Source organism: Haliotis cracherodii, unplaced genomic scaffold (genome assembly GCF_022045235.1).
Source record: "Haliotis cracherodii isolate W230 unplaced genomic scaffold, xgHalCrac1.p SCAF_2, whole genome shotgun sequence".
NCBI lineage: Eukaryota > Metazoa > Mollusca > Gastropoda > Lepetellida > Haliotidae > Haliotis > Haliotis cracherodii.
The window spans coordinates 75,669,720-75,694,978 of record NW_027266275.1 but is presented as its reverse complement, the minus strand read 5'-3'; the positions used below and the strand labels follow the sequence as shown (position 1 = coordinate 75,694,978).

At 43.4% G+C, this 25,259-nt stretch overlaps 1 protein-coding gene across 1 annotated transcript in view; it reads right to left on the bottom strand.

The window, feature by feature from the left end:
- The window catches only part of LOC139469653 (calponin homology domain-containing protein DDB_G0272472-like), a 73,858-nt gene that overhangs the window by 32,850 nt on the left and 15,749 nt on the right, over window positions 1–25,259 (bottom strand). The window contains exons 5-12 of the mRNA XM_071251882.1: window positions 22,320–22,399; window positions 21,011–21,119; window positions 20,420–20,517; window positions 20,208–20,282; window positions 18,052–18,152; window positions 17,610–17,737; window positions 11,442–11,597; window positions 10,665–10,892 (exon numbers count right to left, since the gene is read on the bottom strand). Of these exons, the coding sequence (XP_071107983.1) occupies window positions 10,665–10,892; window positions 11,442–11,597; window positions 17,610–17,737; window positions 18,052–18,152; window positions 20,208–20,282; window positions 20,420–20,517; window positions 21,011–21,119; window positions 22,320–22,399 (975 nt within the window). The remainder of the gene's footprint in view (window positions 1–10,664; window positions 10,893–11,441; window positions 11,598–17,609; window positions 17,738–18,051; window positions 18,153–20,207; window positions 20,283–20,419; window positions 20,518–21,010; window positions 21,120–22,319; window positions 22,400–25,259) is intronic.

Here is a 25,259-nt window from a genome sequence, read left to right as displayed (position 1 = left end):
CATGTATGTACATCCCACTGTCACATGTATGTACGTCTCAATGTCACATGTATGTACATCCCACTGTCACATGTATGTACATCCCACTGTCACATGTATGTACGTCCCACTGTCACATGTATGTACGTCCCACTGTCACATGTATGTACGTCCCACTGTCACATGTATGTACATCCCACTGTCACATGTATGTACGTCCCACTGTCACATGTATGTACGTCCCACTGTCAAATGTATGTACATCCCACTGTCACATGTACGTACGTCTCAATGTCACATGTATGTACATCCCACTGTCACATGTATGTACATCCCACTGTCACATGTATGTACGTCCCACTGTCACATGTATGTACGTCTCAATGTCACATGTATGTACATCCCACTGTCACATGTATGTACATCCCACTGTCACATGTATGTACGTCTCAATGTCCCATGTATGTACATCCCACTGTCACATGTATGTACGTCTCAATGTCACATGTATGTACATCCCACTGTCACATGTATGTACGTCCCACTGTCACATGTATGTACGTCTCAATGTCACATGTATGTACGTCTCAATGTCACATGTATGTACATCCCACTGTCACATGTATGTACGTCTCAATGTCACATGTATGTACGTCCCACTGTCACATGTATGTACGTCTCAATGTCACATGTATGTACATCCCACTGTCACATGTATGTACGTCTCAATGTCACATGTATGTACGTCTCAATGTCACATGTATGTACGTCCCACTGTCACATGTATGTACATCCCACTGTCACATGTATGTACATCCCACTGTCACATGTATGTACGTCCCAATGTCACATGTATGTACATCCCACTGTCACATGTATGTACGTCCCACTGTCACATGTATGTACGTCTCAATGTCACATGTATGTACGTCTCAATGTCACATGTATGTACGTCCCACTGTCACATGTTTGTACGTCTCAATGTCACATGTATGTACGTCCCACTGTCACATGTATGTACGTCTCAATGTCACATGTATGTACGTCTCAATGTCACATGTATGTACGTCTCAATGTCACATGTATGTACATCCCACTGTCACATGTATGTACGTCTCAATGTCACATGTATGTACATCCCACTGTCACATGTATGTACGTCTCAATGTCACATGTATGTACGTCCCACTGTCACATGTATGTACGTCTCAATGTCACATGTATGTACATCCCACTGTCACATGTATGTACGTCCCAATGTCACATGTATGTACATCCCACTGTCACATGTATGTACATCCCACTGTCACATGTATGTACGTCTCAATGTCACATGTATGTACGTCTCAATGTCACATGTATGTACATCCCACTGTCACATGTATGTACGTCTCAATGTCACATGTATGTACGTCCCACTGTCACATGTATGTACGTCTCAATGTCACATGTATGTACATCCCACTATCACATGTATGTATGTCTCAATGTCACATGTACGTACATCTCAATGTCACATGTATGTACGTCTCAATGTCCCATGTATGTACATCCCACTGTCACATGTATGTACATCCCACTGTCACATGTATGTACATCCCACTGTCACATGTATGTACGTCCCACTGTCACATGTATGTACATCCCACTGTCACATGTATGTACATCCCACTGTCACATGTATGTACGTCCCACTGTCACATGTATGTACGTCTCAATGTCACATGTATGTACATCCCACTGTCACATGTATGTACATCCCACTGTCACATGTATGTACGTCCCACTGTCACATGTATGTACGTCCCACTGTCACATGTATGTACGTCCCACTGTCACATGTATGTACGTCTCAATGTCACATGTATGTACATCCCACTGTCACATGTATGTACATCCCACTGTCACATGTATGTACGTCCCACTGTCACATGTATGTACGTCCCACTGTCAAATGTATGTACATCCCACTGTCACATGTACGTACGTCTCAATGTCACATGTATGTACATCCCACTGTCACATGTATGTACATCCCACTGTCACATGTATGTACGTCCCACTGTCACATGTATGTACGTCTCAATGTCACATGTATGTACATCCCACTGTCACATGTATGTACGTCCCACTGTCACATGTATGTACATCCCACTGTCACATGTATGTACGTCCCACTGTCACACGTATGTACGTCCCACTGTCACATGTATGTACGTCCCACTGTCACACGTATGTACATCCCACTGTCACATGTATGTACGTCCCAATGTCCCATGTATGTACGTCCCACTGTCAAATGTATGTACATCCCACTGTCACATGTATGTACGTCTCAATGTCACATGTATGTACATCCCACTGTCACATGTATGTACGTCTCAATGTCACATGTATGTACGTCCCACTGTCAAATGTATGTACATCCCACTGTCACACGTATGTACATCCCACTGTCACATGTATGTACATCCCACTGTCACATGTATGTACGTCTCAATGTCACATGTATGTACATCCCACTGTCACATGTATGTACGTCTCAATGTCACATGTATGTACGTCTCAATGTCACATGTATGTACGTCCCACTGTCACATGTATGTACATCCCACTGTCACATGTATGTACGTCTCAATGTCACATGTATGTACGTCTCAATGTCACATGTATGTACGTCTCAATGTCACATGTATGTACATCCCACTGTCACATGTATGTACGTCCCACTGTCACATGTATGTACGTACCACTGTCACATGTATGTACGTCCCACTGTCACACGTATGTACATCCCACTGTCACATGTATGTACGTCCCAATGTCCCATGTATGTACATCCCACTGTCACATGTATGTACGTCTCAATGTCACATGTATGTATGTCTCAATGTCACATGTATGTATGTCTCAATGTCACATGTATGTACGTCTCAATGTCACATGTATGTACATCCCACTGTCACATGTATGTACGTCTCAATGTCACATGTATGAATGTCTCAATGTCACATGTATGTACGTCTCAATGTCACATGTATGTACATCCCACTGTCACATGTATGTACATCCCACTGTCACATGTATGTATGTCTCAATGTCACATGTATGTACATCCCACTGTCACATGTATGTATGTCTCAATGGCACATGTATGTACGTCTCAATGTCACATGTATGTACATCCCACTGTCACATGTATGTACGTCTCAATGTCACATGTATGTACATCCCACTGTCACATGTATGTACGTCTCAATGTCACATGTATGTATGTCTCAATGTCACATGTATGTACATCTCAATGTCAATGTACGTACGTCTCAATGTCACATGTATGTACATCCCACTGTCACATGTATGTATGTCTCAATGTCACATGTATGTACGTCTCAATGTCACATGTATGTACATCCCACTGTCACATGTATGTACGTCTCAATGTCACATGTATGTACATCCCACTGTCACATGTATGTACGTCTCAATGTCACATGTATGTACATCCCACTGTCACATGTATGTACGTCTCAATGTCACATGTATGTATGTCTCAATGTCACATGTATGTACATCTCAATGTCAATGTACGTACGTCTCAATGTCACATGTATGTACATCCCACTGTCACATGTATGTATGTCTCAATGGCACATGTATGTACGTCTCAATGTCACATGTATGTACATCCCACTGTCACATGTATGTACATCCCACTGTCACATGTATGTACGTCTCAATGTCACATGTATGTACGTCTCAATGTCACATGTATGTACGTCTCAATGTCACATGTATGTATGTACGTCTCAATGTCACATGTATGTACGTCTCAATGTCACATGTATGTACATCCCACTGTCACATGTATGTACGTCTCAATGTCACATGTATGTACGTCTCAATGTCACATGTATGTACGTCTCAATGTCACATGTATGTACGTCTCAATGTCACATGTATGTACGTCTCAATGTCACGTGTATGTGCGTAGCTGTGACCCTGTGTCACTCATGTACTGATGTCACATAAAAGCAGGCAGCCGTGGATAACATTCACGTCACACGTGTCATCTGCCATACATCCACAGCGAGTATTTAGCCACTTCTGTTGCCACATCGGTAGACGGGTGTTTGGTTATCTCTGTAGACGACTACACAACTAACTCAGGATGAGACAGGTATTACAGTTTATCAGAGTATGTATAGATTTCCTTCCTCGTAGGTGTACTCCAGCGAGGGTTCGATAAACATGTCTACAAAACAAATTCCAGAAAATTACTATAAAATTAAACCTCCGGGTGATCCAACTAATTGGTAGAAGATAGGAACTGGCTCATTATTTTTGTTTACTTTTACTAAAATGGAAGGACAGACATTGGTGGAATACTGCATGTTACATGCAAAAGCTTGTATAAAACAATGTTTTCTAGTTTAAATACTTGCAAATTTAAAAAAGTGGTGTTTCTGTTTGCTACTTCAAACATGGGTACTGATGACAGTCTGTGTTCTGAACAGTAGCTAGAAGTATACATATATGTTATGTTATAAAACCATCAGGCTGGTGTCCATGGGTGAGGTGAGTTAAAAATTAACGTCGCATCAGCATTATTTCAGCGAAGAGTGGTGTCCATGCATGACATGACGTTAACTATACTGTTCAAAGAGGTATAAAAAACAGACTCACAAAATCATAAAACAGGCCCCATTAATAATTAATTTTGTTTAAAGCTTACAATGCATCCAATCAATAAAATTACACAAGCAGCATGTACCAACAGGTCTGTACATTCGGGTGGACTTCAATATAGAGCGTGCCTGATGAAGAGCAAGACAACAGTTTCACCTGTGTGTTAATGAGTGAACATTCTGCTCTCCTTGTTCTGACACTCTTGAATCGTCATGATTAGTTGCCATATGCTTGTCAGACCTTGATGTAACTATACCGGACTCCAAGGCAGAATTGTAGTCAATTTTCACATAAATAGGTGTTTGAGGCTTTTGTATTGCTGGCCTAGGGGGAGATATGGATGTTCAAGTGACCAATTTACCTGTACATGCAAAATGCCTCATAGAGTTTAGCAGTGATAATGGTGGAACAAGGTCTAACTTGACAGTGAGAAGGAGATATTTCCTCCATCGGGTGAGGACTTGACACACAACACACCATAACTAGTCACTCACACCGTGTCACTCAGACACACACACAGACACTAGCACGCATGCATGCACACAGTCACTCACCCACACACTCACAAACAGTCATTTCCTCTACGACTGACCTCTCTCACACAGTCACACAAAGCGTCACATAGATGCACTCACACACACACCACACACACACAACACATGCCAAACACACACAATCTGTCACTTCCTCTAAGACTCACTCTCACACAATCACAGTGTCACAGACACACACCACATGCCACACACCACATAATCTGTCACTTCCTCTAAGACTCACTCTCACACAATCACAGTGTCACAGACACACACCACATGCCACACACCACACAATCTGTCACTTACTGAGAGACTCACCTCGCACAATCACACAGTGTCACTTAGACACACACCACACACACACACCACAAACACACACAATCTGTCACTTCCTCCACGACTCACCTCTCTTACACAATCACACAGTGTCACACAGACACATACTCTCACACACACCAGCACCCCACATGCCACACACACACACACACACACACACACACAATCTGTCACTTCCTCTAAGACTCACCTCTCTCACAGAATCAGTGTCACACACACCCACAATCCACACACAACAGAGACACACACCACATGACACACACACAATCTGTCACTTACTGAGAGACTCACAACTTGTCACTCACACACCATGTCACTCACACAGATTCTCAACCACAGATGAACCAGGTGGTAAAGAGAGGTTGAGTCGAAGCGTCTATTGTTCAGAACATTTGATAGAGCCATCTAAGATATCTCTGACCCACTTATATACATAATTTGCATCCAGATTATTACCCCCCTCAATATCCCCACCCCACCCCACCCTAAACCAAGTCTGGTCTACAGATAAAGAGCAAATTCCCCCTCCATTCACAGTATGCATAACCCTGCTTCCAGGCTTCAAAGCATAAATTGGCTTAGGTTATGAACGATGTACATTATCTTGGAAAAATTGACATAGACATAATGTCTATCATATTTCTATTTATCATACACTGACTCAAATAGTGACGGCAACTGTCTGTGTGGAAGTCGTGCTGATCTGGCACAGTACAAAGTCAAAATATAGCATACTCTGATAGATTAATATACTCCTCAGTGTTCAAATCAAGGATGAAAGTCAAAGGGTCTATGTCACAGGCCTTCTGTTTGACTAAAGATTTAGGGGTCCTACGATTAAAAGCTTCAAGACCATAGGACAACCACTTTAATTTCTATTACTGCAATTCCTGCATTCTGCTCAAACATTTCATAGATTCCAGCAGTACAATATAAAAATGGGATGCTTGTTTCTTACAGAAGGCAGGTAAATAGGATATATTGTTTGCAGGTATCCATAAGGTTTGAGGTGAGTTCGCCAGCCAAAACTGTGTTGCCATATATTGTGATGTGCCATGAACGTGCTGTGCTGAGTACTGGAAACATGATGATGGCTTCGTGAAGGGACACAAGGTCAATTCTGCACTTTGAAATATACCTGTTCTCGTATTATACATTCAAAAGGTTAAAACATCGCAAAGATGGTCAAGTTTCATTTATTTCATGACATTAAGAAATTGTGACATATTATTTAACACTTATTTGGAATGTTCAATACTTTTCATAGATGTTTTTTAACAGCTATTAAGAGATCATATCTATTGTTAAAGAACTCATAAATATTTTTGTTTTAATTAAGAATACATAGATGCTATATTCCTGCATTGTGACAAGTGTTGGATACACTCCATACAGAAATGACTCACACTTCTCCAATTATTACATTATCGTAATAAAAACAATAACTTTTTTAAAAATATATAAAGAGATACTTAAAAAAAATAAAAAATTACTCAGAACAACTGAACAAAAATAACAAAAAACACAAACAAAACATAAATAACCGACAAAAAAAAGGTCAGACTTTACAAAACGGTAACCCAGACGACAAAACTTTGCATTTACAGTGTGGGATGTTAAAGTATTTGTATTTCACCAGACTGACAGGCAGTGAAAGTCGAACAGCCATCAGTATAAAGCTGTTTTCAATTGCCGATGGACCAAGAGAGTTTTCTCTGGTTCAACATAGTCTTTTAGCCTGTTCAGGGTATACACCTGACCCACAACCCTCCATTCACTTCAGTGGATACAGACTGCTTGACTGCCGCAGTAATTAATGTTGACTCGCAATTTGAATACTGAAGAGTAACTGGAGTAGCATTTACTGTTGAGGGGGAATCCTGTGGTTTTAATGGCTGAATCCCATCTTTTCATGTGAACGTTGGGGTTGGACAATGCATCTCAAGGGTTGCAATCAAACACTGCTCGTACTGCCACTGAATGAATCATACAGCTCCCACGATTAGCTTTTTGTGTTAACACAAGCTCACAATGAACTCAAGTGTTGGACTTCTTTACAAATCCCTGCTCCTCACAATAGCTAACAAAGAAAAAACAGACTGTGCCTATGTTAAAGATTTCAATACACCAGTAGGTGGTCAATATTGTCTGATTTACCAGTCAAATTGAGGTGGCCATTACGCCCGGTACTTGACAGGCGATGCTATCATTAGCCAGTTTCCGTCACATCTCGTTGCTCTTCGCCTCGCACTTTCACATTTTTCTTCAAGAACTTGCATTTAATTTTTTTTGTAAATTTACTGCAGTAAATCATCAATGAATCACTCTAAACCGGGGCTTTTAATGTATAAACTTTATTAAGAGCCAGCTGAAGGGCCGGATGAGTGTGGCATGTTCGCACCTCGTGAAGCCCCCTGTTAACTGATCTGGGAAGTTCTCCATCAACAACTCTATTGACAAAACCACAACAGACATGAGCACAGACTTCCAGCTTAATATCTGTATTATTGCATAGACTTTTGAAACATGACAGTATTTTCAAATTAGCTGGTCTGCCAACAAAAGAAGTTATTGACAAGAATTCTGATGTGAATGATTCTCACAATTATGTGTAAATTCTGGCATTGTCATAAACAACCTTCATCTCCAACTGCAGGCTTGACTAATACATAAGATCCAGATAGACTGATTATGGTCTCTGTGAGATTTTGTAGCAAACAAGGTTAATGTCTAAAATTATGTTATCATATTCAAACACCTTACAACCAGATAGATCTAGTTTTCCACTCAGCCCTGGCTAAGTTTCTTGTTTAACCATTTAATATGAATATATTGTTTTAATAAATTTATTGTTTAAATGTACGACGGCAATAAGCAAAGTGACTTCAATTGATTGACCATAAATAGTGTTAGTAGAAAGTCTCTTTCAGTCATCACTATACAGGACCTACCACAACTCACTCACTTCATAATCAGAGATTGCTTTTGAAAAAGCACCAAGATCATAAAGTGTCTTTATGAGACATCAGGACTTTCAATAAAGAGCCCCTAAACTTGAATATATATGCTGCTTTGAACGGCAACGTAGATATGGGCATATTTACAACATGAGTAAAATAAGCAGTGTACATAAATCTGATCGAGTCAGAGCAAAGCCTACCAGAGGCAATCCCTCTATTGCCAGTACTTAATCTGCTTTCCTACATTAGATTATCTGTAACAATATTGCACAGTGAGGCCGGAGGTCGACCTCTTTCAGTGCCACAAGGGAAGGAATGTGCGACAGGGTTACTGAATAGGAATGTGCGACAGGTTTACTGTATAGGAATGTGCGACAGGGTTACTGTATAGGAATGTGCGACAGGGTTACTGAATAGGAATGTGTGACAGGGTTACTGTATAGGAATGTGCGACAGGTTTACTGTATAGGAATGTGTGACTGGGGCTACTATATAGTAATGTGCGACATGGTTACTGTATAGGAATGCGTGACTCGGTCTACTGTATAGGACGTGAGACAGGGTTACTGTATAGGAATGTGCGACAGGGTTACTGTATAGGAATGTGTGACAGGTTACTGTATAGGAATGTATGACAAGGTGTTACTGCATAGGAATATATAACAGGGGTTACTGTATAGGAATGTGTGACAGGGTGACTGTATAGGAATGTGTGACTGGGGCTACTGCATAGGAATGTGTGACTGGGGCTACTGTATAGGAATGTGTGACAGGGTTACTGTATAGGAATGTGTGACTGGGTTACTGTATAGGAATGTGCGATAGGGTTACTGCATAGGAATGTGTGACTGGGGCTACTGTATAGGAATGTGCGACAGGGTTACTGCATAGGAATGTGTGACTGGGGCTACTGTATAGGAATGTGCGACAGGGTTACTGCATAGGAATGTGTGACTAGGGCTACTGTATAGGAATGTGTGACAGGGTTACTGTATAGGAATGTGTGACTGGGGCTATTGTATAGGAATGTGTGACAGGGTTACTGTATAGGAATGTGTGACTGGGGCTACTGTATAGGAATGTGTGACAGGGTTACTGTATAGGTATATGCGACAGGGTTACTGTATAGGAATGTGCGACAGATTTACTGTATAGGAATGTGTGGCTGGGGCTACTGTATAGGAATGTGCGGCAGGGTTACTGTATAGGAATGTGTGGCTTGGGCTACTGTATAGGAATGTGCCACAGGGTTACTGTATAAGAATGTGCGACAGATTTACTGTATAGGAAAGTGTGGCTGGGGCTACTGTATAGGAATGTGCGACAGGGTTTCTGTATAGGAATGTGCGACAGGGTTACTGTATAGGAATGTGCGACAGGTTTACTGTATAGGAATGTATGACTGGGGCTACTATATAGGAATGTGCGACATGGTTATTGTATAGGAATGTGCGACAGGGTTACTGTACAGGAATGTGCGACAGGGTTACTGTATAGGAATGTGTGACTTGGGCTACTGTATAGGAATGTGTGACTGGGGCTACTGTATAGGAATGTGCGACAGGGTTACTGTATAGGAATGTGTGACTGGGGCTACTGTATAGGAATGTGCGACAGGGTTACTGTATAGGAATGTGTGACTGGGGCTACTATATAGGAATGTGCGACAGGGTTACTGTATAGGAATGTGCGACAGGGTTACTGTATAGGAATGTGTGACAGGGTTACTGTATAGGAATGTATGACAGTGGTTACTGTATAGAAATGTATGACAGGTGTTACTGTATAGGAATGTATGACAGTGGTTACTGTATAGGAATGTATGACAGTGGTTACTGTATAGGAATGTATGACAGTGGTTACTGTATAGGAATGTATGACCGGGTTACTGTATAGGAATGTATGACAGGTGTTACTGTATAGGAATGTATGACAGTGACTACTGTATAGGAATGTATAACAGGGTTACTTCATAGGAATGTATAAAAGGGTTACTTTATAGGAATGTATGACAGGGGTTCCTGTATATTCCACAGGTATACTGCTAATAATCCACCCTCTAGTCGCTCTCCATGTTACAAATTAAACTATTGTCATGCATTACCCATTTCCACACTGTCTACCACTATTTTCCTGTCCACCCACACCTACAAGTGACACCCACCTTGTCCAGCTCGGCCCTCTCCCGGATCAGCTTCTGTTCCAGTTCCTGTTCCTGCCGATGCCGCTCGGCAATCTCCTGCTTCAACTTGATGGAGTTGATTCTCTTGGCATCCCTCAGATCATTCTGAATACGTCGCACTGACTGCTCCTGTTTCTGCCGAGCGTACTCGGCATTCCGAACCTTCTGGTATAAGTTCTGCTCTGCATCCTCTCCCTTCACAACCATTTTCTGCAAGGACATGCACACCATGTTGTAACATGCAGGTTTAACATCAGAAAAGAACATTGACTCAACCAAAGAGGGTTGTTTCAAGTGGTAAATCAATGTAAAATGCACAAGGAGCTCCTTTGCACAAGTTTGAAATAGTGCACTTAGTTCTGTGCAGTAATAATTACAAAGAAAACATGACAATATCAGACTCCACACTTCGGACTCACTTCAACTCCCTGCAAGCTTCTTTTCCTTCGGTTGGGTAAAATGCCTGTGGTGAATCCACCGCTTGGCTACACTGCCTGTGGTGAATCCATCAATGGCTACAAAGCCTATGGGGAATCCACCCCTTGGCTACACTGCCTGTGGTGAATCCATCAGGCGGCTACAATGCCTTTGGAGAATCCCCCGATTGGCTACAATGCCTGTGGTGAATCCATCGATTGGCTACAATGCCTGTGGTGAATCCACTGGTTGGCTACAATGCCTGGGGGGGGGGGGGGGGGGTAAGTATTGTGCAGGATTCCCTGAAACAAAGGCTGTTTGTGTGGTCTGTGGGTTTCTCACCTGAAAGAACTTAAGTGAGTCTTCATGTTCCCGCCGCTGCTGCTCCGCGTACCGCCTCTTGAATCGCGCCTCCCACACAGCCTGCTGCGACTCCTCCTTGTCCTTCTTCACACGCATGCTGTTGTGCAGCTGCGTCACCCTGCGAGTGTTGTGGGCCTAGCAACACAACATACAGGACATTATCAGACACTGCATGACACGACCAATTACATACAGGAGATTATTCGACAGTGACACGACCTACATCATACAGGACATTATTCGACAGTGACATGACCAATAACATACAGGACATTATTAGACAGTGATACGACCTGCTACATACAGGACATTATTAGACAGTGACATGACCTGCTACATACAGGACATTATTAGACAGTGACACGACCCGCTACATACAGGACATTATTAGACAGTGACACGACCAGCTACATACATGACATTATTAGACAGTGACACGACCCGCTACATACAGGACATTATTAGACAGTGACACGACCCGCTACATACAGGACATTATTAGACAGTGACACAACCTGCTACATACCGGACATTATTAGACAGTGACACGACCTGCTACATACAGGACATTATTAGACAGTGACATGTCCTGCTACATACAGGACATTATTAGACAGTGACACGACCTGCTACATACAGGACATTTTTAGACAGTGACACGACCTGCTACATACAGGACATTATTAGACAGTGACACGACCCGCTACATACAAGACATTATTAGACAGTGCATGACACGATCCACGACATGAACGACTCCTCAATAGAGGACAAAGTGTGCCTTCAGTGAGTGAGTGAGTGAGTGAGTGAGTGAGTGAGTGAGTGAGTGAGTGAATGTGGTTCAATGCTGCCGTAAGCATTATTTAAGCTTTTTCACCTCAGACTTAGCAATATCAAATCTTGGCCAGACAGATGAATAAATGTATGAGCACTGGGACATGATGACAATCAGCCAGGTAAAGCGTACCCACCCAATCATCAATAGTCAGCCCCCACCCCAAGTAGGGGTACTAAGGACCTGTTCAGTTCCCCCACCCCTCCCCTCTGTAACACAAGCATGGTCTAATCTCTCTGCTCCTCATCAAACTTTCATGTAGCATCATACATCTGTGAAGATCCGGGTTAGAACTGGTCTTTCGCAACTTATACTTGTCGTAAGAGGTAACTAACATTTGGGTGGTCAAGATTTCTGACTTGATTGATGTATGTTTCACAATGTATCCCAATTGCATGGAGCGATGCTCATGATGTCAATCACTGGATTGCCTGGTCCAGACTTGATTTTTTACAGACAGGCGTCATATAGCTGGAATATTGCTGAGTGAGGCGTTCAACAACAACAAACATACTCATGTAGCATCCCCCTTACATCCCCCAATGGGGCATAACACTGACAAGCAAAACAAACATCTCCACCCATAATCCCTTACTCTCCACCCATACATGCCACGCCTTACTCCTCCCCTGAAAGGATACCATTTTTCCCATTCCTGATCCTGTTTTAAATTCTGATCTTGATGAACAAAATCATTTCCTTAACTTTTAATTGTTTTACATGTCATTTTCCAGAAGAACTATACATGTTTTATTGTGTATTGGTTAATACCACACTCATCATTATTCCATATATATGACAGCAAATTATCGAGTCTGAACTAGATAAACCAGTGATGGATATTGTGAGCAGTGGTCCATGCCGTCGGGGTATGATGACACACAATCAACCAAGTAGCCTAGACTGATCACCTGTTTCACGGAGTCGCCTCTAATAACCAGCACAGATGGCTGGGGACCTATTCTCAGTTCCCCACAAGGAATCAGAGATTGTTGGTTTCAAATTCCGGATGAGACTGAGCCCAAAACAGTACAAGAATCTGAGCTTTACTAAGAAAGTGTTATCCCAAATATAACATTTCTTATTCTTAACTTTTGGTCATAGGAGACATGGCAATTTACACTTCTCAGACGGTTACACAAAGTACATGATGTAGACTACCAGTTGCTAGACTTTCACTTTTTTGGAAGCCTCGGTGGCTGAGTTGATTAGATCGCTGACTTTGTGTACTGGTGATTAGGTGCCTCACTCTTAAGAGTATGGGCTCGAATCCTGTATGGGACTCAACCCCAAAGAGTAGCAGAATTTGTACTTTACTAAGAAAGTGTTCTCCCAAAAATAACATTTGTTACAGGAATCCTGCAGGTAAACATGCCCTACAGGTAAACATGCCCTACAATTTGTACACCACATGCTGCAGATGCATGTTTCAAATCAAAGGGACTCCAGGCATCAGATGTGCTTCTCATTTGTGTTTATAATTCTTATTTATAATTTGGCTAACAAATCAAAGTAGTAACAACCCCACATTTGAAAGCAAGTTTATCTCCTGAATGAAAGATATCTGATTTAAGCTATTTAACACCATAAATGTAGTTACATGCTATTGAATTAAAAATACAAATGTTGACATGAATCAATTTAATTTCGAAAGAACAAAAAAATAATAATTTGCTTTTCCTTACAAGTCACACTACTAAGTATAACTATTGTTAGAGATAAACCATTTGATATTCTTGTGGCAGACAAATTCTATTCTTTTCAACAGTCTGAAGCATAATTTTATTTTTAAATTTCCAGGGACAAGTTATTGCTATCAATAAAATCCCAGTTAATTGCAATTTCATCTAAGTAACAATACAATGTTTCTTAATTTCGACCACTCTTGTATTACAACTGTCATGTCCAACAACTCCCTCTGAAGTGTACGCCAACTGTAATCTGGTCACCGCTGTCTTCACATGCATGTATCTAATTATATGTGGTTGTACTTGTATGTGTATACATGCTATGTTTCCTCACCCTGCCATTCCCCCAAGAAGGGGCAAGAAGTAGCCCCAAATATTGTGTGCGTATAATGAAGAGGATGTTAGCCATGATATTCCTTGTCCTGTCTATATCCAGCTTGTAAACACTCTCTCCAGGTTGTACTGTTCTAATGTGTAGAAGTGCATGACAAAAACATACATGTGATTCAACAGCATCCTAAACAAATATATATTCTGGTAGAATCAGTTAAATAGTAACACAGCGATTACTTCAGCGATAACATCATGTACAAGTCTGTCAGTGTGTGGCCAAACTGTTTCCATACATACTGCAATCAACAAAGAATATCTCAGCATATTGGCAAACATTTTCGTGAAAATATATGATTTCTAAGTGTGCCCATCACATCTGGAACATATTTTAACAGTGCCATTACAAGTTTAACATAGCCTTGCTCCAAGTCTGTACTGAATTGTAAGTCCATGGATGTATACTAATTCTATCCTTATAATAGGCAAGTCTAGATAAGCGGACTTTATATGGATGTCAGTCGTTTATAGGGACAACTTGTTCTTATTATTCATATAATCTAGAAATTATGATTAAAATATAAGTATTGCCTTCGAGACGTGTGCAAGTTTCCATTTTAACTCTGCAGTCCTAATATAAGGAATTTCAAATCCTGAAAGGTCCAGTGTTGAATCCTGCTCTACATCTCCCACAACAATGGGAGCTGAGTGATGTGGGTCTGTACTGTTTCCATCAAGACGAGACACACTTGGAGTAATTAGCAAACAGCTCTGCCATTTCCTGTCCCGTTTCCACGCCCCATTAGCCCGATAAGCCTGCCTGGTACCCTGCCCATGTACACAAGCCAGATAGCTGGGTGACGTGCAACCCATCACAGGGCCAGTAAACCCTGGCGGTACCTCCCCACTGTAAACATGCTGTCACCCACCCCACTAAACCAGGGAGGCTGTCAATCTGCATATCTCCCCACACACACAGGCTACAGATAACTGCTTTTTAATTGCACAATGGGATACTCAGGGCAGAGGGGACAGTTTATTTACTTAAACATTCAGCTTTAATGTCTATTAGATGTGTTTGTACTGTACTGTCAAAGGCCTTTCGAGGGTGAGTAGATCATTGTTGCCTACTGTACTCATGCCTGTAGGCCTATCAGTAGGGAGTAGATCATTGTTGCCTACTGTACCCTTGCTTGTAGGCCTATCAGTAGGGAGTAGATCATTGTTGCCTACTGTACTCATGCTTGTAGGCCTATCAGTAGGGAGTAGATCATTGTTGCCTACTGTACCCATGCTTGTAGGCCTATCAGTAGGGAGGGGACCATTGTTGCCTACTGTACCCATGCTTGTAGGCCTATCAGTAGGGAGGGGACCAATGTTGCCTACTGTACCCATGCTTGAAGGCCTATCAGTAGGGAGTAGATCATTGTTGCCTACTGTACCCTTGCTTGTAGGCCTATCAGTAGGGAGTGGACCATTGTTGCCTACTGTACTCATGCTTGTAGGCCTATCAGTAGGGAGTAGATCATTGTTGCCTACTGTACTCATGCGTGTAGGCCTATCAATAGGGAGTGGACCATTATTGCCTACTGTACTCATGCTTGTAGGCCTATCAGTAGGGAGTGGACCATTATTGCCTACTGTACCCATGCTTGTAGGCCTATCAATAGGGAGTGGACCAATGTTGCCTACTGTACTCTTGTAGGCCTATCAATAGGGAGTGGACCACTGTTGCCTACTGTACTCTTGTAGGCCTATCAATAGGGAGTGGATCATTACTGCCTACTGTACTCTTGTAGGCCTATCAATTGGGAGTGGACCATTGCTGCCTACTGTACTCTTGCTTGTAGGCCTATCAATAGGGAGTTGATCATTACTGCCTACTGTACTCTTGTAGGCCTATCAATAGGAAGTGGACCATTGCTGCCTACTGTACTCATGCTTGTAGGCCTATCAATAGGGAGAGGATCATTACTGCCTACTGTACTCTTGTAGGCCTATCAATAGGGAGTGGACCATTGCTGCCTACTGTAATATAAACATCACTAACTAGGTCACAACACTTGCTAAAACACCTACCAACAGTCTTTGAGGTGCTTATATGCAAGAACTGTTGCTAAAACACCTACCAACAGTCCATCAGGTGCTTATATGCAAGAACACTTGCTAAAACACCTACCAACAGTCCGTCAGGTGCTTATATGCAAGAACACTTGCTAAAACACCTACTAACAGTCCGTCAGGTGCTTATATGCAAGAACACTTGCTAAAACACCTACCAACAGTCCGTCAGGTGCTTATATGCAAGAACACTTGCTAAAACACCTACCAACAGTCCGTCAGGTGCTTATATGCAAGAACACTTGCTAAAACACCTACTAACAGTCCGTCAGGTGCTTATATGCGAGAACACTTGCTAAAACACCTACCAACAGTCCATGAGGTGCTTATATGCAAGAACACTTACTAAAACACCTACCAACAGTCCATGAGGTGCTTATATGCAAGAACACTTGCTAAAACACCTACCAACAGTCCGTGAGGTGCTTATATGCAAGAACACTTGCTAAAACACCTACCAACAGTCTGTCAGGTGCTTATATGCAAGAACACTTGCTAAAACACCTACCAACAGTCCGTGAGGTGCTTATATGCAAGAACACTTGCTAAAACACCTACCAACAGTCCGTGAGGTGCTTATATGCAAGAACACTTGCTAAAACACCTACCAACAGTCTGTCAGGTGCTTATATGCAAGAACACTTGCTAAAACACCTACCAACAGTCCGTGAGGTGCTTATATGCAAGAACACTTGCTAAAACACCTATCAATAGTCTGTGAGGGTCTTATCAGCAAAACACTTGCAAGGACACCCACCTTCAGTCCCTGATACGTTTACGTGCTGAAGGGCACTTGTTAGAACACCCACCTCCAGTCTCTGATACATTTACGTGCTAAAGGGCACTTGTTAGAACACACACCTCCAGTCCCTGATACGTTTACGTGCTAAAGGGCACTTGTTAAAACACCCACCTCCAGTCCCTGATAGGTTTACGTGCTAAAGGGCACTTGTTAGAACACCCACCTCCAGTCCCTGATACATTTACGTGCTAAAGGGCACTTGTTAGAACACACACCTCCAGTCCCTGATACGTTTACGTGCTAAAGGGCACTTGTTAGAACACCCACCTCCAGTCCCTGATACATTTACGTGCTAAAGGGCACTTGTTAGAACACCCACCTCCAGTCCCTGATACATTTACGTGCTAAAGGGCACTTGTTAGAACACCCACCTCCAGTCTCTGATCAATCTGCCGAGCCTTCAGATCCATCTCCGCGTTGACGGCAGCTGTGTTGAGAGATCTCTGCATGGTCGTGTTGTCCTCCAGTCGAATCTGTGTGTCTGTCAGATGTCTTTGTTCTGTGAAAACACATACTCATAACAGTGAACTGTGGTGTCTATCACAGACATTTGTACCATTGCCATAATACTGCAAGAGTTATCACTATTGGGATATTATTTTGATAGTTTGCCAAGTGCTCTAATCCTACCCGAAATCCGAACCTCCACACTCACAGCTAATGCTTTCAACAAGACATATAAAAGTCTTTCAACAATCAGAAAAAACATTCTTGATTAATTGAAAAATTAACAATTCTTCACTAAAGACTGCCAGACCAAGAATGTACATGGCACTGTGGTCCTATATCATGACACCCCAACATGGAACTGACCATCTCTCTTCTTGATGTCCAGGTGGCCCTTCGTGAGGGAAAGGTCAGCACTGAGCTTCCTCTTCTGCAGCTCTGCTGTCTTCCCATCCCCATCACTCCTCCTGCACACAACAAACAACTTTAACATCCCAAACTGGCTTCCTCAGGATCTATCACTTGGGTGAGACCAAGGAATATCTCCTAGGAGAAATCACTACAATGATATTGCATCACAATGATTTGCAGATCTCTGTGACATCATTACTTAGCATGGTGTCACAATCAAATAACATCACTAATCTTTGTGCCAATGAAGCTTGTGTTTTCAACTCAAGGTACAGGATATTACTGTGTTCTGTTTCAGAAATGTGCAAGAGTCATCAGAAGATGACAAATCCCCTCAGGAGCCACAATAGCAAAAGGCACCACTTCAGTCCCTGGTTAATATATGTAACAAGTTTGGATAAATATTAGTTCATGGTTTTCAAGTTATGCTCTGTATGCTGGGGGGGGGGTCAAAAATATGAAAGAAAGATTATTGATCATAAATAAAATCTCACCCTCGTGTCCTTTGATATAAAACGTATCAACATACATTGACAAAAATGTAACTCCTCAGTAGGGAGCCCCGTTGACATATTTGTTATCACACGACAGTTGAAATTCTCGGTATATCATTACATCACCCAACAGTCAAAATCTCAGCGACATCAATAGTTTGATTGATGGATTGTTATGGATTGATGGATTGATTGATTTAGACTACCAACATTGCATTAGTGTGAGGAGAGTCTGCAGTGAGGCTGGTCCAAGAGGCAAGTCAAGGGTGTGATGATGACAGACTAAGGCTGATGGACAAATGGGGACAAGTTTGACAGATTCCAACCCATAATTTGTGGATTCCGGAATTGCTAAGAGGAGCACATTATACCACCATCAGAACTATTCTTACCCGGAATCCCCACAAAGAGACAAGTATAGGATGTTGGGGACCTCTATTCTTACCCAGAGCCCCACAGACAGACAAGTATAGGATGTTGGGGACCTCTATTCTTACCCGGAATCCCCACAGACAGACAAGGATAGGTTGCTGGGGACCTCTATTCTTACCCAGAGCCCCACAGACAGACAAGTATAGGTTGCTGGAGACCTCTATTCTTACCCAGAAACCCACAGACAGACAAGTATAGGTTGCCGGGGACCTCTATTCTTACCCAGAATCCCACAGACAGACAAGTATAGGTTGCTGGGGACCTCTATTCTTACCCAGAGCCCCACAGACAGACAAGTATAGGTTGCTGGGGACATCTATTCTTACCCAGAAACCCACAGACAGACAAGTATAGGTTGCTGGGGACCTCTATTCTTACCCAGAGCCCCACAGACAGACAAGTATAGGATGTTGGGGACCTCTATTCTTACCCGGAATCCCCACAGACAGACAAGGATAGGTTGCTGGGGACCTCTATTCTTACCCAGAGCCCCACAAAGAGACAAGTATAGGTTGCTGGGGACCTCTATTCTTACCCACAGCCTCACAAAGAGACAAATATAGGTTGCTGGGGACCTCTATTCTTACCCACAGCCTCACAAAGAGACAAGTATAGGTTGCTGGGGACCTCTATTCTTACCCAGAGCCCCACAGACAGACAAGTATAGGTTGCTGGGGACCTCCATTCTTACCCAGAGCCCCACAGACAGACAAGTATAGGTTGCTGGGGACCTCTATTCTTACCCAGAGCCCCACAGACAGACAAGTATAGGTTGCTGGGGACCTCTATTCTTACCCAGAGCCCCACAGACAGACAAGTATAGGTTGCTGGGGACCTCTATTCTTACCCGGAATCCCACATGGAGACAAGTATAGGTTGCTGGGGACCTCTATTCTTACCCGGAATCCCCAGAGACAAACAAGGATAGGTTGCTGGGGACCTCTATTCTTACCCGGAATCCCACATAGAGACAAGTATAGGTTGCTGGGGACCTCTATTCTTACCCGGAATCCCCACAGACAGACAAGGATAGGTTGCTGGGGACCTCTATTCTTACCCCGAGCCCCACAGAGAGACAAGTATAGGTTGCTGGGGACCAGGGCTATCTGTTGTATATAGTATCAACTGCTTATCACTAGTAGGATCCTTAAATCATTAATTCGGACGCAAGATTAGGAAACTCACATTAGTTTTGACTCCAGCGACATGTCAGCTTTGTTATTTTCATGTATTCTCTTGGTCATGTCCATCTTCACGTCTCTGTAAGAGAAGATAAATAGGGTCAGGTTACGGACGGCAATGACTCCTGGCATCACATTCATCATTCAAGGACTATAAAGTACCAGTCACTTCTGTGAATGTCAATCAGCCACAAAATACAAGAAGCAATGACATACCTGGAAGTGTCCACCTTCTGAACCCGCCTCTTCTGAGCCTCCATGTTGAGGGAGATGGCCAGCTCGGCCAGCTCCTGCTTTAACTTGTACTGCTCCACCTGCGCACAGAGACAGAGTGAGTGAGTGTTTGCTTGTTTGTTGTTTGTTGTTTAACGCCACACTCAGCAATATTCCAGCTATATGATGGCGGTCTGTAAATAATCGGAGTCTGGACCAGTGATTGAAAAGATGAGCTAAGATCTAAGCAATTGGGATACAATGCCATGTATCAACCAAGTCAGCAAGCCCGACCACCTGATCCCATTAGTCGCCTTTTACGACAAGCATGGGTTGCTGAAGACCTATTCTACCCCGGATCTTCACAGAGTGAGTGAGTGAGTGAGTGAGTGAGTGAGTGAGTGAGTGAGAGTAAATGAGAAGTCTTTCTTGCACAAATATATTTTTGGTATATTGGTAATTGACATAACAAATCTGTGATGGCATTAAACAATACACAGCCCATTTTTAATATTCAACGAAAACTCAGCAAACTACTACACTTGGGGGCAAAACATATGAAGACAATCCTGACTTAATCTGCTATTGCTTTACCTCTTTCTCCTTCAGCTTAGTTTCAAACTCCTGACTGATGTGTGACAGTTCCACTCTCTTGAGCTCCAGCTCACTGAGTTTCGTCTGGTACTCCCGGGCGACCACATTCCTGGCAACATCAGCACATCATCAACATCGATAGCACCAACAGCAACATCAGCAATATAAAGGCAACAATATCACTCCGAGTCTATCTCTGATAAACAGAACACTTAAGACATAATGAAGACAGTAATAGCACAGCGCTAAAAGTTTTCGTTGTATAGCTTTATAATAAGGATCAACATCAACATTTTGGAAAGCGAAGTCTGGAATGGAAGTTGCCAGTTTGAAACTACTGCTGTGAAACTCCAGAGAGCTGCTTTCTGATTGGCCAATGCCGACTTCATTTTTAACTTACAGTGAACTACAGTTCAGAGCTCCAGATAAGCTTTTGGTGTTGTGGGTATTTTACCCATGCATTTTAAAATCATTGGGTATCAGTAATTCTATATGGGTATTCAAATTTCTGTTACCCACTAGTTTGTACACATGTGGGTATTTAAGTTAAATATTTAAATACACTATTCATCTAGTCCCTGCAAAGTGGTGTCGTATGGGTTTCGAGAGCTTTATAGGACGATACCACGATACTTCCACAAGAAAGTGTGATCGCAAATGATCATGATGTAACTGTCATCGTGGAGTTTGGCAAGGTTGAAGGAATGCCTGTTTAAAATTTCAAAATAAGTTGCTGATTTGCTAATCAAATACGCAGGGCTACTTCACAATATTTTGACGAAACACACAAGTATTATTTTTGTAGTGTATCTGTAATGTTCGTTGCGTATTTGATACGCTTGGATTTTATTTTACTGCGTATTTCTGCATTTCTGATGCATATTTTATGCAGATACGCAGCTTATCTGGAGCTCTGCAGTTATAACGAACTCAAAGGGACCACTAATTGTAATTCGTTATATGCGTGGTTCGTCATAAGCATATGTACAGCATATATACAGCAAATGGACAGGACCAAGAAATAGTTTGTTATATCTGTCAGTTCGTAATAAGCGTGTTCGTTATAAAGGTAGTTTACTGTATTTCACTGGTCGGTCAAAGTTTGCGAAAGATCGTTCTGATGTGACCCGTAATAGGATATCCTAAGATCTTTGCTTAGCAGTGGCAAGAACTAAGATCTGATTTTAATGAGACTGTTGTTACCGTAGGATATAAAACACCATATTGAGTGAGTAGCATGATAACTGTTCTTTTCTCAGCTCGACAAGCTAACTTCCTAAGAGCAGAGTACCAGGATGTCTTCACTCACTGTTTGACAAACACTTTTCTATCCACCTGTTTCGTGCCTTGATCTCGCGATATACTCAAACCTATTCTCCTTTTTGTTCTCTGAAAGATTAAAATTATATATGACAGATACAGTATTGTGATGGCATGGTATGATGACGAAGTCCTAAATTCTATAATTCTACAGACTACTTGAGATGTTGTAAGTGAGTACCTCTGACTAATGTCAGACAAATTCTTAGGAACATTTACTGAATGGATAGCCATGTCTGAACAGGAAGCTGTAGTTTGGATCAGAACAAATAAAAACATATGTTTATCAGTCTTTCATCATCATATTAACTCTACTGGTACTACGGATATCCTTGCATATTGTGGTTAACTGTTGATGCTCAAACTTGGACTGACTCTGAGATGGAGGTGGACTGACAGAGAGGACTGACAGAGAGAGCAGGGTGGACTGACACAGACAGGACGGACACAGAGAGGACTGACACAGAGTGGAAGGTGGACTGACACAGAGTGGACTGACAGAGAGAGGAAGGTGGACTGACAGAGAGGACTGACAGAGAGAGGAAGGTGGACTGACAGAGAGGACTGACAGAGAGAGGAAGGTGGACTGACACAGAGTGGACGGTGACTGACACAGACAGGACTGACACAGAGAGGACTGACAGAGAGGAGGGTGGACTGACACATAGTTGAGGGTGGACTGACACAGACAGGACTGACACATAGTTGAGGGTGGACTGGCACAGAGAGGACTGACGCAGAGTTGAGGGTGGACTGACACAGAGAGGAGGGTGGATTGACGCAGAGAGGACTGACACAGACAGGAGGGTGGACTGACACAGAGTTGAGAGTGGATTGACACAGACAGGACTGACACAGTGTGGAAGGTGGATTGACACAGAGAGGAGGGTGGATTGACGCAGAGAGGACTGACACAGAGTTGGGGGTGGATTGACACAGACAGGACTGACACAGAGTTGGGGGTGGATTGACACAGACAGGACTGACACAGAGTTGAGTGTGGACTGACACAGAGAGGCGGGTGGATTGTCGCAGAGGACTGACACAGTGAGGAGGAAGGATTGAGACAGACAGGACTGACACAGACAGGACTGACACAGAATGGATGGAGAGTGGATTGACACAGAGAAGACTGACACAGAGAGGAAGGTGGACTGACACATAGTGGGCTGACACAGAGTTGAGGGTGTATTGACACAAAGTGGAGTGACACAGAGCAGAGGGTGAGAGGAGGTGGACTGACACAGAGATGAGGGTGGACTGACACAGAGAGGAGGTGGACTGACACAGAGAGGAGGTGGACTGACACAGAGATGAGGGTGGACTGACACAGAGAGGAGGTGGACTGACACAGAGAGGAGGTGGAGGAGGTGGACTGACACAGAGAGGAGGTGGACTGACACAAACAGAACTGACACAGAGTGGACTGACACAGAGAGGAGGGTGGATTGATGCAGAGAGGACTGACACAGAGTGGAAGGTGGATTGACACAGACAGGACTGACACAGAGAGGAGGGTGGATTGATGCAGAGAGGACTGACACAGAGTGGAAGGTGGATTGACACAGAGAGGAGGGTGGATTGACGCAGAGAGGACTGACACAGACAGGAGGGTGGACTGACACAGAGAGGGTGGATTGACACAGACAGGACTGACACAGACAGGAGGGTGGACTGACAGAGACAGGACTGACACAGAGAGGAGGGTGGATTGACACAGACAGTACTGACACAGAGTTGAGGGTGAATTGACACAGACAGGACTGACACAGAGGAGGGTGGCTTGACACAGACAGGACTGACACAGAGAGGAGGGTGGATTGACACAGAGCGGCGGGTGGATTGTCACAGACAGGACTGACACAGAGGAGGGTGAATTGACACAGACAGGACTGACACAGAGGAGGGTGGCTTGACACAGACAGGACTGACACAGAGTTGAGGGTGGACTGACACAGACAGGACTGACACAGAGGAGGGTGGCTTGACACAGACAGGACTGACACAGAGAGGAGGGTGGATTGACACAGAGCGGCGGGTGGATTGTCACAGACAGGACTGACACAGAGGAGGGTGAATTGACACAGACAGGACTGACACAGAGGAGGGTGGCTTGACACAGAGAGGACTGACACAGAGAGGAGGGTGGACTGACACAGACAGGACTGACACAGAGTTGAGGGTGGATTGACACAGAGAGGAGGGTGGATTGACACAGACAGGAGTGACACAGATTTGAGGGTGGACTGACACAGAGTTGAGGGTGGACTGACACAGACAGGACTGACACAGAGTTGAGGGTGGACTGACACAGAGTTGAGGGTGGATTGACACAGACAGGACTGACACAGAGTTGAGGGTGGATTGACACAGACAGGACTGACACAGAGTTGAGGGTGGACTGACACAGAGTTGAGGGTGGACTGACACAGACAGGACTGACACAGAGTTGAGGGTGGACTGACACAGAGTTGAGGGTGGACTGACACAGAGTTGAGGGTGGACTGACACAGAGAGGAGGTGGACTGACACAGAGAGGAGGTGGACTGACACAGAGTTGAAGGTGTATTGACACAAAGTGGAGTGACACAGAGCGGAGGGTGGATTGACACAGAGAGAAGGGTGGAGTGACACAAAGAGGACTGACACAGAATAAAGAGTGGACTGACACAGAGAGGACTGACACAGAGAGGAGGGTGGAGTGACACAGACAGGACTGACACAATCTTGATGGTGTATTGGCACAAAGTGGAGTGACACAGAGAAGAGGGTGGATTGACACAGAGAGGGTGTGGACTGACACAGAGTGGAGGGTGCACTGACACAGAGATGAGGCTGGACTGACACAGAGAGGGGGTGGACTGACACAGAATGGAGGGTGGACTGACACAGAGATGAGGCTGGACTGACACAGAGAGGGGGTGGACTG